Raw genomic sequence first — 13,252 nt, 5'->3', positions numbered from 1 at the left:
CAGCATAATATACTGGAGATTGGTGCACCTGGATAAAACACACGAAAAGTTCCAGCATAATATATTGGAGATTGGAACACCTGTGTATGAACTTCCAGCATATTATGCTGGACCAGTATATTATGTTTGAAGTCCAGTATACTATACTGGAACTCCAGTATATTATGCTAGAATATTTTTCGGATTTTGAATAGTATTTTCGTTCAGATTTATCTTTACATGAAAGTGGCTAAATTTTGATTAATTTTGAAATTGTGGCTATTTTTCAATTACTACTTGTAAATCTGGTTATTTTTTAATTTTACCCTGTATTTTTACACCAGGACCAAAGCTAGAAACTAATATGTAGAAGTATTTGGCTCTTTTTTTTAAAAAAAAAATGGATTCGTACAATTTAATACGTTCTCCAATTAAATTAGTAAAATAAATTTTTTAAAGAAATATGTCCTAAAAGTAAAAGCATTACATGTCTATGTGGCAATGTGGCACATAGAATTCCTAAAACATAATAGAATTACACGACAATGTGGCAAGTTTCAAACATAAAATAAGTTATATATATTGTTTCCAATTGATATTAGGATTTGGACTTAAAACGTAAACCAAAATTGTGGATTAGTAGACTACGTACTGGTTAGCCTTTTTTCTCACTTAATTCCCATTAAGTTTTCTCAAATTCACAAACTTTCTTTAATTATATTATCAAACCAGCATATTTACAAATAAATTGATTTAGCAAAAAATTTCGAGGTTTAAGAATTAGGAATATGATCCTAAAAGTAATAGAATTGTATAGCTAATGTTTGGGATTCCCGTAAGAAGTATGTCCTAAAACTAATAGGATTACATGACTAACGGGTACAATTCCGGTTATGACCTTTTATTGTGAGTTATTATTCTTAATATTATAAGGTTATTTTTGTAAACCAACATTATATTCGTGCTTTTATAATAATATAGATAGATATGATGATGATTTATTCTATTAGCTCATTGATATATGTATAGAGAATATATACATACACACACTATTTTGGCTTTCTCGAGGCATGCAGATTGATGATTGCTTCTTTCATGAATTTCATTACATTCTAAAGAAATTCTAAAGTGCACAAATACATCATTGTTAGGAGGGTAGAACAAAAAGAAATCTTATTTTCTCCATATACTTGAAAGATATAGAGGAAAGTAATTGATAACTTGACTAATGCCTAATTAATTAGCAGCGTTTATCTAGATTTGGTGCTGCATTTTTTTGGGTAAATAGTACTTCCATCTAATGGTAACTTAAGCTGACAATTAAGATGCAGCCAGAACTTAACAGAACCAATAAACCCTACTCTCCACCTAGTCCTTGTATTCCCTTTGAGATCAAAAACTACTTGTTTCTGATCCAATGACATTTCAGCAACTTCTCCCTCTTCGGGAGTCAAAGAAATCGACGTTGACTCCACTGGATAATACAATGGAGTTGAGCTATTTTGAGGTACATCAAAAGGGTCAGCTCTTAAATAAGCTACTTTTACACCATGGAAGGTGAGTGTAAAAATTGTCTCATAGAAACTTGCATGGGCTTTTGCATTGTCATTTTCAGCGTTTATGACAATTGAAACCTTGACAATTAGGTTACTAGACATGTCATAGGAAAAATTATCCACATTTGCTCTCACGACACTCATTTGAGGTACTTTTGGCCTGACGATCATGTATCCGATGAAGACGACGAGGCCGGTGATGATCACGGCTAGGGTTATGAAGGTGCAGAGTGCGGCAACACACCAGATTAAAGGGTTGGTACGTCGTTCCGGGCCTAACACGGGCTTTGGCATTGGGAGGAGGAAGAGGAAGATCAAGTGGTGATCGGCGTGTTTGGTTGATATGATCTTCAAGCTAACAGAATGCCTATCAGTTGCTAGTTCCGTTCCACTATTTGTTGTTTGCTGATGTGATAGTCTGAGTAGACGGTTCTCTCTTTTCTACTGTTCTTTGGATTCATAATCGATGCTATTGAATCTGCAATTAAAGAAATATCAATAAGAGTTCTAGGACTTCATGGTAGAGTGACAACAATCAAAGAAGTTCAAAAGGATTTCTTTTCTTTAGATATAGTGAAGGATATCTTAGAAGTATAAGGAGAAAGGTAGGTGCCTGTGTTAAGGTACTTGGCTATAATTGGTGGGGAAGGTTTTGGTATCTTGCTTTTCCTGAAGATAAAGTTTTCTTTATCTAAACTTCTGCGTTATGCTTTGTTCTTTAACCCTTAAAAATGTGAACACAATATATACCTAGCTTGCAGACAATTTCCAATATCTATACAGAGACCACACCTTGCCACTTTTGTTTGTTCTAACAGAATCTCAACAAGCTAAGCACATACATAAAGGATAATGTGGTCTTTTCCGTGCTTAGTCTTCTTGTTTTTTGTTTTTCATTATTTTATTGATAGGGAGTCATAGAATTTTTTTATCACTTCATATTTTAAACCAAATAACTAACTATATCTCCAGAAAGTTTTGAATCTTGACTCGGGTATATATAGTCAAAATGGATTTAATTTACAATAACAATTGAAGATGTAGGGATCTGTTAGGAGTACATGTTATTGGATGGTGCATCAAATACTTTTGATATCCTAATTTTTTATTGCACTTTGAAGGAGCAAGGTTGCCAACGCTATATTGTACAATGACAATGAGGGTTTATCCTAGACTGTATGTTGTTATACTATTACTTTACAATGAGTTTAAACTTCATATATGCACTAGCATAAATTACATATTATAACACTTCTTATCGCACCAATCTAAATTACATGTTACTTCATGTCTGAATTGCTATAAATTGAATATGGCATGCACAAAAAGTATTTTTAAAAGAAGGGGGGGGGGGACAATTTTCTTGAGCCCCGCAATAATCACATGAATAAATAAGAAAAGAAAAATCTGAACCTGACAAAACTTAAGTGGTTGGCAAGATATGCTGATTGTTCACATTAATGATCCTTTCTAAAATTATACTGCAAGGATATGCATAAATCGAGAAAAAGAAATTAAATCAATTTATATTGGAATTTAAGAACGTCACTTTTATTGAGTCAAGACAAAAGTTAGATACAATAAGATTTTGTAAATTTTTTTAAAAAAGAAGAAAAACAGACATGGGTCCCGGAAGTCAAAAGCAAATTCTGTCTCGACCGAAAAAGAAAATATAATTATTAACTCCCTCTCCATAAGACCAGAGAGAACTTTCTCCAATAAGGATTAGTTTTAAAATTTTCGCTAAGCAGTTCGCCCATTTAATTTTTTAAACACTTTCCATCTCAAACTTCTAAAACCTTGCCCCAAAATACTCCTCCAAGTTTTACCATTTAATACTCCCCCTTTCACTTTTACTTGGCACTTTTAATTTTTCACGTCCTTTAAAGAATAATAAATAAAGTGCATAATTTACCATGATACTCATGCATATTTTATTGGATTTGAGGAAAATAATTTGAAATGAGTAATAAATACTGTGGGTATAACGGAAAAAAAAATTTGTCTTCTCTTGATATGCGTAAAGTGACAAGTACTCCCTCCGTTCACTTTTACTTGACACGTTTTGACTTTTCATGGCCCTTAAGAAATAATAAATGAAGTGCATAATTTATCATGATACTCATATTAATTGATGCATATTTTATTGGATTTGAGAAAATGGTTTGAAATGAGCAATAAATATTGTGGGTATAACCAAAAAAAGTTTTTGTCTTCTCTTGATATGCGTAAAGTGACAAGTAAAAACGAAAATTCATTTTTAGTAATATATGACAAATAAAAGTGAATAGATGGAATAGTTAGCTAAGCTAAATATGCTAATAAGCAAATAATTGATCTTCCTCCCTTTGTCGCCTCATGGCTCATTCTCTGTAGGTGAAATTTTACTCAGCAATCGACATTTTTGAGTGTTTGTGTAGTTAATCTAAATTTATTGTGGACGACTAGAAATTTTTAAAATTAGCCTTAATGCTTATGGTTTGACGTTCATTTTATATATATAAGTTATGTTTAATATTCAAATTATTCTTAAGGATGTTGTTGTTTGTTTTGGGCTCGATTAGCATTTCCTATTAACGAATAACTTCATTTTCAAGAACGAGGATGCTCATCTTCACCACAATCTTTAGTGGTATGCATATGTCATTGGTTGTATTTAAAAAATAAAAAATAAAAAATAAAATTAGGATCATGTAAAAAAAATATCGCAGCTCTTATTACTGTTAGGATAAAAAAAATTAGGTGTCATGCGAAAGCTAGCAAAGCAAACCTTGAGCGACGATAAATTTAATAACAAAAGAGAAATATACCAAAAGAGACACAAACATATAACGTGGTTAGGTCAACTGACCTACATCCACGACGGAGATGAGCAATCTACTATATAAAAAGAGAGTACAAAAATCGAGAGAACAACATCTCGAAGAGGCAAACACAAGTGACACACTAACACTTGTCCCGTAATGTTCTCCCCCTAAACACGACTCTCAAACTCCATATAGCTACATTATGGATGCTACTGAATGAGAAAGGTAGATCCTCAATGTATAGAACTCCATACTTTTTCCTATAAGAAAAGGGACTAGCCAAATATGAAAGAATTTTATTTTCCTTCTTGGAAAAGAAAAATCCAATTATAGTAAATATGTTGTCCTTTCCTTCATGAAATAGCTAGGAAAATCAATTATGGTAAGAAAATCTAGACAAACACCTAACAATTCTCCTCCTTGGCCTGAATTTTCTGACAAAATAAACTTGATCAACCTTCTTCACATAATCTTCAACAGGTCGCATCTCCAAATCTCCACCACAAAGTTTGTCTCAACGTGCGTTGCACTACAGTAAAATTTCTTAGACAAAAAATTATGATTACCGTCAAATAGGTTGCAACTAGACCTAAACCCACAAAGATGAACCTGTCTTGAACCTCGCTCTGATACCACTTGTTAGGACCGAAAAAAATTAGGTGTCATGCAAAAGCTAGTAAAACAAACCTTGAACGACGATAAGTCAGATAATAAAAGAGAAATATTCAAAAGAGACACAAACATTTAATGTGGTTCGGTCAACTGACCTACTTCCACGGCGGAGATGAGCAATCCACTATAATAAAAAAGAGTACAAAATATCGAGAGAACAACCTCTCCAACAGGAGAGCTTCTGATAATGCCATAATTATCCAAGAATACATCACCCATTTTAGGAAGATGAAAGAAAAAATACCTAACATGATTCTCAAGATTGACCTGGAAAAGGCCTTTGAGAGACTTGAATGGTCCTTTATAAAAGAAACCCTCCATGTCTTCAGCTTCCCCAAGGCTACAATCAATCTCATTATGTCTTGTGTCAGCTCTTCATCCATCTCTGTCCTAGTCAATGGAGAGCAGACAAATCCTTTAAACCCATAAAAGGTAATAGGCAGGGGGATCCCTTGTCACCTTACCTCTCCATCCTCTGCATGGAAAGGTTATCCAGGTCCATTGAGCAAAGTGCCCAACTCAAGAAATGGGCACCCATTAGCATTAGTAGATCTGGGCCAAAGATATCTCACCTCTTTTTTGCTGATGATCTAACACTGTTTGCTTTAGCTAATCAGGGAAACTGTAGCACAATCCTCAACACTCTCAACCAGCTCAATCAGGCCTCAGGGCAGAAAATCAACCTCAACAAATCCAAAGTCTACTTCAGTACCAACTGCCAACCACACCAAATGGAAAACATCTCAAACACCCTTACCATCCAGGCACCAGCCTCCTTTGGGAAGTACCTAGGTTTCCCAATCTTCCACAAAAGATCCACCCACAATAACTTCCAATTCATCATTGACAATCTTCACACAAAATTGGCAGGGTGGAAAACTAACATGCTCAATATGGATGGAAGAACTATAGTGGCAAAATCATCACTCAATACTATGCCTAACCATGTCATGCAATACATTAAACTCCCTTCTAAAACATCCAAAGAAATTGACAAAATCCAAAAAAAATTCATCTGGGGTACCACCAGTGTCAAGAAGAAAATGCATCTGCTATCCTGGGACACAGTCACAAAATCAAAAGCACAGGGTGGTTTAGGAATTAAGAAAACTGAGTTGAAAAATAAATCAATCTACTAAGAGCTCGCATGGGGACTCTACCAGAACCCCCACTCTCTCTGGGCAAAAGCTCTCATAGCCAAACACTGCAACTGGAGACAACCACCAAAAAAATCAAAGTCCCATATCTAGCAATACATCTTCAAAGGGTGTGAAATATGTATGTATGCCAAAAGATGGGTTTTACACTCAGGGAACATAGTCAGTTTTTTTAATGACCCTTGGATCCCAAACTTCCCATCAATCAGATCCATCATAGAGGAACCTCTTTCAAAAGAAGACATGGCCATCATAGTGGCATCTGTCCACAACACTGGGGTTTAGGATTTTTCTTCTATATCACTAGACATAACCCCAAGCATCAAGAACACAATCCAAAATACTTTCATCCTACCAAACCCAATTAAAGGAGATAGAATGATCTGGGGGGGCTACCACTAATGGAATCTTCACTCTAAAGTCAACATACTCCCTACTTCACAATCTTGAATACCAACACTGTGAAAAAATAAGCAACAATTACCTGTGGATCTGGAAATTAAAAGTTCCTAATAAAATCAAGTCCTTCTTCTGGCTCCTATTCCATGACAGGCTCCCCACTGACTTCTTCCTCCACCATATTGGGATCCAATTAGACCCAAAATTATGCTTCTGCAACCAAGAAATTGAAATATCTGCTCATATAATCTTTGAATGCCCCAATGCCAAGCAATTTTGGACAAGGCTTGCTCTGAAAGTACAAACCTCCTTCCAAGCCAGGTCCCATCCTTAAATAGTAGAGATTGGTGAAACATATGGGATTTCCTTAGAAATAAACCATTCAACAGCTTCATCAATTGGGAAGATCTAATTTCTTTCTGCTTCTGGCAAATCTTGCTCACTGGAAACAATAACCTATTCAATAAAAGAAAGGATGTGGTAAATTTAAAAGCTGCCATAACTAAAGCAATTGTGTATATTACCATTTCTGTAAATAGTGCACCAACAAAAAAAAGAATTATTTGGGTCAAATGGACACTATCACCCACCAACTAGTACAAGCTCAATAATGATAGAGCTGCACTAGGGAACCCCAGCAAGGGAGGAGTGGGAGGTGTCTTCAGAAATGCAAGTGGGAACTGGATTCTGGGCTACATGGGAAGTATTTAGCATACTACAAATACAGGCATAATTGCTTGCTATTCTAAGGGGTCTGCAGCTAGCGGAAGAAAGGCACCTTTTACCCTTGGAAATCAACATAGACTCCACAGAGATAATTAGAATGCTTACCAATGGTAACCTTATTTTTGATTCTATCATCTTTGAATGCAGATCAATCTTCCAAAGGCTAGGAGACGTGGTGGTGAAACACAACTACAGGGACACGAACAGAGTAGCTGATCTACTAGCCAAGGAGGGAGCCAAGAAGACTCTTTTTGAAAATATTTTTATAACAACAGTTCCTCCGGTGTTTGCTACACATGCTTTTTGGGCAGACATCACAGGAACTGTTTCATCAAGGCAAATTGTTGATTGTAATACTGACAACTTTAGTCACAATGAGGGTGAACTGATATACCCCCTCGAAACAGTGCTACTGACAATTGGCACCCTAACGGGTAGTTTCTTTTTATAATGAAATGCTCTTTTTTAACCAAAAAAAAACCTCACGAAGAGGCAAACACAAGTGACACACTATCACTTGTCCGGTAAAATTCTCCTCCTAAACACGACTCTTAATCCTCATATGGCTACATTGTGAATGCTACTGAATGAGAAGGAAGGATCATCAATTTATAGAAGTTCAAACATTTTCCTACAAGAAAAAGAACTAGCCAAATATGAGAGATTTATAATTTTCTTCCGCGAGAAGAAAAATTCAATTATGGTAAATATGTTTTCCTTTACTTTAAAAGATCGGAAAACCAAATATAGTAAGAAAATCAGGACTTGTCCTAACAAGATTAACAAAACGCTTTACAAAATATTGATAAATGACTAGGTGTTAAAAGAGTAAAGAAAATTAAATAATTCTATCCTTCTTTCCACTTCAATTAATTATAGTTACGTAGTATATATTTTTACTTTAATTTTAACCGTTCAAATTAAATTATTTAATTTGAAGTAAACACGAATGAATCATTTACTTGCCAGCAAACTCTTTTGTTTTTCACTCTTCAATTCTTACTCTAGAATTGGTCCCCAATTAATTACTTGTGGGCATTTTCTAAAACTACCAACTAGTAGTAGTATTAGTGTTTCTTAGCAGCTGCTATAAGCAGATCAGAGAAAGAGTTTTGCAGAAATGGCACTATCCCTCCCAAGTCTGTTTGCAAAAGGTCATTATTTTAATTTGGTCATTTCTACTTGATTTTAATGGCATTTTAGATTGTCTCTTTATTAAACTGCTGTTGAATTTCTTTTAGCTACTCTGTTCTTTCTGTGTTGGGTATCTCTTAAATCCCTTGTGAGAAATGATTGTTGTTATTCATTTAGCTAATCCTATTTCTTCTTCTTATAGATTTAAGTTATATGCACTTTTATTTCTTACACGGTCTGTGTTTGTAGCAGGTTACTTATCATTTATTCTAGGTTATCTGCAATTACCTTTTGCATGACTTGACTGTGTTAATATTTTTTACATCAGCTTGAACTCTTTTTCTATGGTGGTTTGAGTAGTTATTTTTTCAAATGGGAAAGAGATTTGAATCAGTTGGATTAGTTCCGATGAAGCCAAAGAATTTTATTCATTGCAAACAGGCCGTAAGATTCATGAATCAGCAGCTATTTACTTGTGAAAACCCAGTTCTTGACATATGAAGTTGTTCAGTTCTGGGATCTTATTGATGTAAAATACTCAGTCGGGTTTTAAATATTAGCCGTTCAATGAATTTGATGTGGTTGAAAAACATGAAGTGTTTAATTATTTTTTTCCCAAATCTACACTTACTGTTCCAACTAGTGTAATGTTAATTGAAGTGCTTAATGAGATATAAAAAGTAGTTGATACAAATACTTTAATGATTAAGATATTAAATGTTGTTCTTAAGGGGTGTTCAAAAACTCTTAAAAGACATAATATAGTACTACTATTTAGGTGCTTTTCTTCGGGGATGGGGGTGGGGGTGGGAGGAGAGGGAGTTGGTCCCTCACCGTAGGTTGGCTCTGCAGCTATGTTGCTCACACTCTCCAAAAATGTTGCCGCACCTGTGTCGGATCCATAAAAAATGCGCACCCAACGGCGTTTTTGAAAAGTGTGAGCAATGTAGCTGTGTGATCAAAATGGATTTGATAAAGAGGTATGTTGGATCAAAAAGTTCTATTAAATAATGTTACCTCACCTTGAAATGGCCTGAATACAAACATAGGAAATTGTTAAGAAGTGATTGTGAAATCTTTATCTCTCCAGTTTTAGTGTACTTCAGGTGGTCTTTATCTAATACTATCTTGCTTTCCAGGTGATGCTTATGGGATTAAGTATTTTGAGATTAAGACAAAGCCAAGTCAATTAAAGCTTTGCTTTAGCTGTAGAACAAGGGCAAAAGCAGCTCTTAGTACTCGTTCGATTTCCATTGAAGTTCCTCGTCAGTGGTACAATCTAGTCGCAGACCTTCCAATCAAACCTCCACCACCATTGCATCCCAAGACTTTTCAACCTATCAAGCCTGAGGATTTGTCTCCTCTTTTCTGCAATGAGTTGATTAAGCAGGAGGCAAGCATTGACCAATTTATTGATATACCAGAGGAAGTTTTAGATGTGTACAGCCTTTGGCGGCCGACCCCTCTGATTAGGTTTGTTTTCTGTTTCTTAAAAGTGGTCTTATTGGAATGTCAACTTCACTTACATCTTCAGTCAAAATATGTTAACTTACGGTAACATTTAGAGCAAAGAGGTGGGAGAAATTGCTTGATACACCTGCGCGAATATATTACAAGTATGAAGGTGGTAGCCCAGCAGGATCACATAAGCCCAACACTGCCGTTCCTCAAGCCTGGTACAATAAAATGGAAAATGTCAAAAATGTTGTAACGGAGACTGGGGCTGGGCAATGGGGGAGTGCAATATCATTTGCTTGCAGCTTATTTGGTCTCAACTGTGAGGTAAGATGTACCTAAAAGTTTTCCTTTTATTTTAGAGCACCTATATGTTAGAGAAATCATCAACCAGATTCAATTTCGATAGCATAGAATGGCAGGAAAAGGTATAAAATCAAAAATGATCTCCTTGACAATTTCATGTCTAATGGAAGCGATGTTTCTGGACAACTGTCTTAATTTGTTAAATTTTAATGCAGGTATGGCAAGTTCGAGCGTCTTTTGATCAGAAACCTTATCGTAAAATGATGATGCAAACTTGGGGTGCCAAGGTGCACCCTTCTCCTTCTGACCTTACTGAGGCTGGTCGGACTATTCTACGAATGGATCCTTCAAGTCCAGGTAGTTTAGGTATAGCTATTTCAGAAGCTGTGGAGATTGCAGCTACAAATGCTGACACTAAGTATTGCTTAGGAAGTGTTCTCAATCATGTTTTGTTACATCAGACTGTTATTGGTGAGGAGTGTATAAAACAGATGGATGATTTTGGAGAGACTCCAGATGTGATCATCGGTTGCACTGGGGGTGGATCCAATTTTGCTGGACTTGCTTTCCCATTTATCCGGGAGAAGCTTAAGGGAAAAATTAATCCTCTTATTAGAGCGGTTGAACCTGCAGCTTGCCCCTCCTTGACGAAGGGTGTATATGCTTATGACTATGGAGACACAGCAGGCATGACTCCGTTAATGAAAATGCATACGCTTGGTCATGACTTCATACCTGACCCCATTCATGCCGGTAGGTCTTTGTCGCTTCACAAAGGATATTATTGCCCTTTACTTTTTTCTTATTAAAACTTCATTTTCAGGGGGTCTCCGTTATCATGGCATGGCGCCGTTGATATCACACGTCTATGAATTGGGTTTCATGGAGGCAATATCAATTCCCCAGACTGAATGCTTTAAAGGTATTTTTACTTCCTTACTTTCCCCATTATCTGTTTAGAGTATGAATTATATATGCATTGATGTTGCAGAGTCGGGCATTCTTATATATTGTACAATTACCATTTCAGGCGCTTTACAGTTTGCTAGGTCTGAGGGGTTGATACCTGCACCAGAACCAACTCACGCAATAGCTGCCACAATCAGGGAAGCTCTACGATGTAAAGAGACAGGAGAATCGAAAGTTATACTCATGGCAATGTGTGGACATGGCCATTTTGATTTGTCATCTTATGATAAGTATTTGCAGGGTGGCCTGGTTGATTTGTCATTTTCAGAAGAGAAAATAAAAGCCTCACTGGCCAAAATACCGCAACCACTGTTCTAATTTGATCCAAATCGAGGAGACAATGAGAGTAAGAGCTAGGTATGTAGAGAGAAGCTTACAGAGGTCTGTCTCATTTTCCTTTGATCTGTGACCCGTCATGCTTCCTGTTTGGAAGGGCAATCTTTTCATTTTTGCATTTGCTGTTAAATGTTGAGGGTGATTTTTCTATTATGGCAAGACTAGTCGTCCACCTGCACTTCGCGCGGTTATGTATCTATATTGTAGTACTATATGTGTATAATACGTTGTGTAATAACAAAGCTGCTATTGCAAGAACAAGATCAGATCTTGGTTATGATTTCTTTCCGCAAAAATGTTTTCCCAGTTCTACCAAGTGCATTCATGAAATAACCTCACCCCCTTCCCTCTTGTTGCTCTAAATATTAAATTGGACTGGTAGTAGGTTAGTAGCTTTGTGAGCTGTTGTCTGACCTTCAATAGTTAAAGATGCATGTAATTAATCATCTCAGCAGGGGCGTATCTACGTTATTGGATGAGGGTTCACGTGAACCCATACTTCTCTTCCTAAACCATGTATAACAATGTTATATCTCTTTAAAATTATTTAAATATGTGCATGTGCACCCAAACTCAAAGACTCTCATGGTACAATAATTATTGGGTGAACCTTTACAAGTGAAATCGGCGGTTCAATTCCCACTCCGGACGGTCTTGTTTTCAACACTTGTGAAAATCACTAGAAGTTTAAAAAGAATATAATTTTGAATCTATATTTTCAAAACTGTTATGTGTTCATGGTAAGAGCCTAAAGATAAACCCGTCAAATATATATTCTAGATCCACCACTTTACAGTAGTGCATCCATCCTGGATCCGCCTCTTCATCCGTAACTAAGCTCTTCATGCAAAAGCCTATTTGATTGCCTTGACAACAATGAAAGATCTGGGAAAAGAGTGGCAGCCCGTCAAACTCTCCTGAGGATTGTCTAGTTTATGAATTAAGGAATGTTTTCATTCTTGTCACGAACAAAAATCCATCTGGTCGTGATAGCACCTAACACAACCCGTTAGATAAGCCAAGTAACAGTCATTACAATCCAAATAACAATAATAGGATTAAATGAGAAAATGTGATGACCCGTTAGGTCAATTTTAGTTTTAGCCTTCATTTCTGTGATTGGAGACCTCGAATAACTCCGTTTAGCCTACCTCGATTTTGCATGCGCACTCCGTGTCCTTTCCGGTAAAAATTTTATGTGAAAAATTGATGGAAATGAGATATTTTGCCTTAAAACTCATTTGAGTTGACTACTGTCAATATTTTGTGTAAACAGATCTGGATCAGTATTTTGATGGTCCCCGTGGGTCCGTATCGTCATTTGAGACTCGGGTGTATGCCCGAAATCGAATTCGGATGTCCCTAACTTGATTTAACGCAATTTATTAAAAACTAGCAACTTGAAGGCTAAAAGAATTTCTAAGTATGAGCGTAGGTTGACTTTGTTGCTACCAGGGTCGGATTTCGGTCCGGAACTTGGTATAGGTTCATTTCAGTATTTATGACTTGTCGGCAAAATTTGGTGCAAAAACGGAGTTGATTTGACGTGATTCGGATATCCGATTATAAAGTTGCATGTTATTGATTCGTAGTTTTAGGTGTTATTTTGGTATTTTGTATCGTACGAGCAAGTTCGTTGATATTATTACACTTGTGTACATGTTTTGTTTGGAGCCCCAAAGGCTCGGGTGAATTTCGGACGTGTTTCAGAGAGTTTGGTAGAGTTTAGTTGTAGCTGGTATGACCTGGTGTGCAG

General features: G+C 36.2%; 2 protein-coding genes across 2 annotated transcripts; one reads left to right on the top strand and one right to left on the bottom strand.

Moving 5' to 3' along the window:
- Positions 1–1,082: 1,082 nt before the first annotated feature.
- Positions 1,083–2,151, bottom strand: LOC107827341 (uncharacterized). Its single transcript, XM_016654440.2, has one exon. The coding sequence runs from the start codon at positions 1,827–1,829 to the stop codon at positions 1,230–1,232; it is 600 nt and encodes a 199-aa protein (XP_016509926.2). The 5' UTR covers positions 1,830–2,151; the 3' UTR covers positions 1,083–1,229.
- A 6,128-nt stretch (positions 2,152–8,279) lies between these two features.
- On the top strand, positions 8,280–11,792 carry LOC107827342 (uncharacterized). Its single transcript, XM_016654441.2, has 6 exons — positions 8,280–8,450; positions 9,570–9,903; positions 9,996–10,212; positions 10,407–10,944; positions 11,015–11,113; positions 11,222–11,792. The coding sequence occupies exons 1-6, from the start codon at positions 8,417–8,419 to the stop codon at positions 11,476–11,478; spliced, it is 1,479 nt and encodes a 492-aa protein (XP_016509927.1). The 5' UTR covers positions 8,280–8,416; the 3' UTR covers positions 11,479–11,792.
- The last annotated feature ends 1,460 nt before the right edge of the window (positions 11,793–13,252 follow it).

This window comes from Nicotiana tabacum, chromosome 20, assembly GCF_000715075.1.
Source record: "Nicotiana tabacum cultivar K326 chromosome 20, ASM71507v2, whole genome shotgun sequence".
NCBI classification, from domain to species: domain Eukaryota; kingdom Viridiplantae; phylum Streptophyta; class Magnoliopsida; order Solanales; family Solanaceae; genus Nicotiana; species Nicotiana tabacum.
Note: the sequence above shows the minus strand (reverse complement) of the source record. Positions and strands in the feature narration are given on the sequence as shown.

Excerpts from the sequence above, each read along its gene's own strand:
- LOC107827341 (XM_016654440.2), bottom strand. The coding sequence starts at position 1,829 with ATGCCAAAGCCCGTGTTAGGCCCGGAACGACGTACCAACCCTTTAATC.
- LOC107827342 (XM_016654441.2), top strand. The coding sequence starts at position 8,417 with ATGGCACTATCCCTCCCAAGTCTGTTTGCAAAAG. Across the intron at positions 8,451-9,569 it reads CCCAAGTCTGTTTGCAAAAG|GTGATGCTTATGGGATTAAG; the intron begins GTCATTATTTTA and ends CTTGCTTTCCAG. Across the intron at positions 9,904-9,995 it reads CGGCCGACCCCTCTGATTAG|AGCAAAGAGGTGGGAGAAAT; the intron begins GTTTGTTTTCTG and ends GGTAACATTTAG.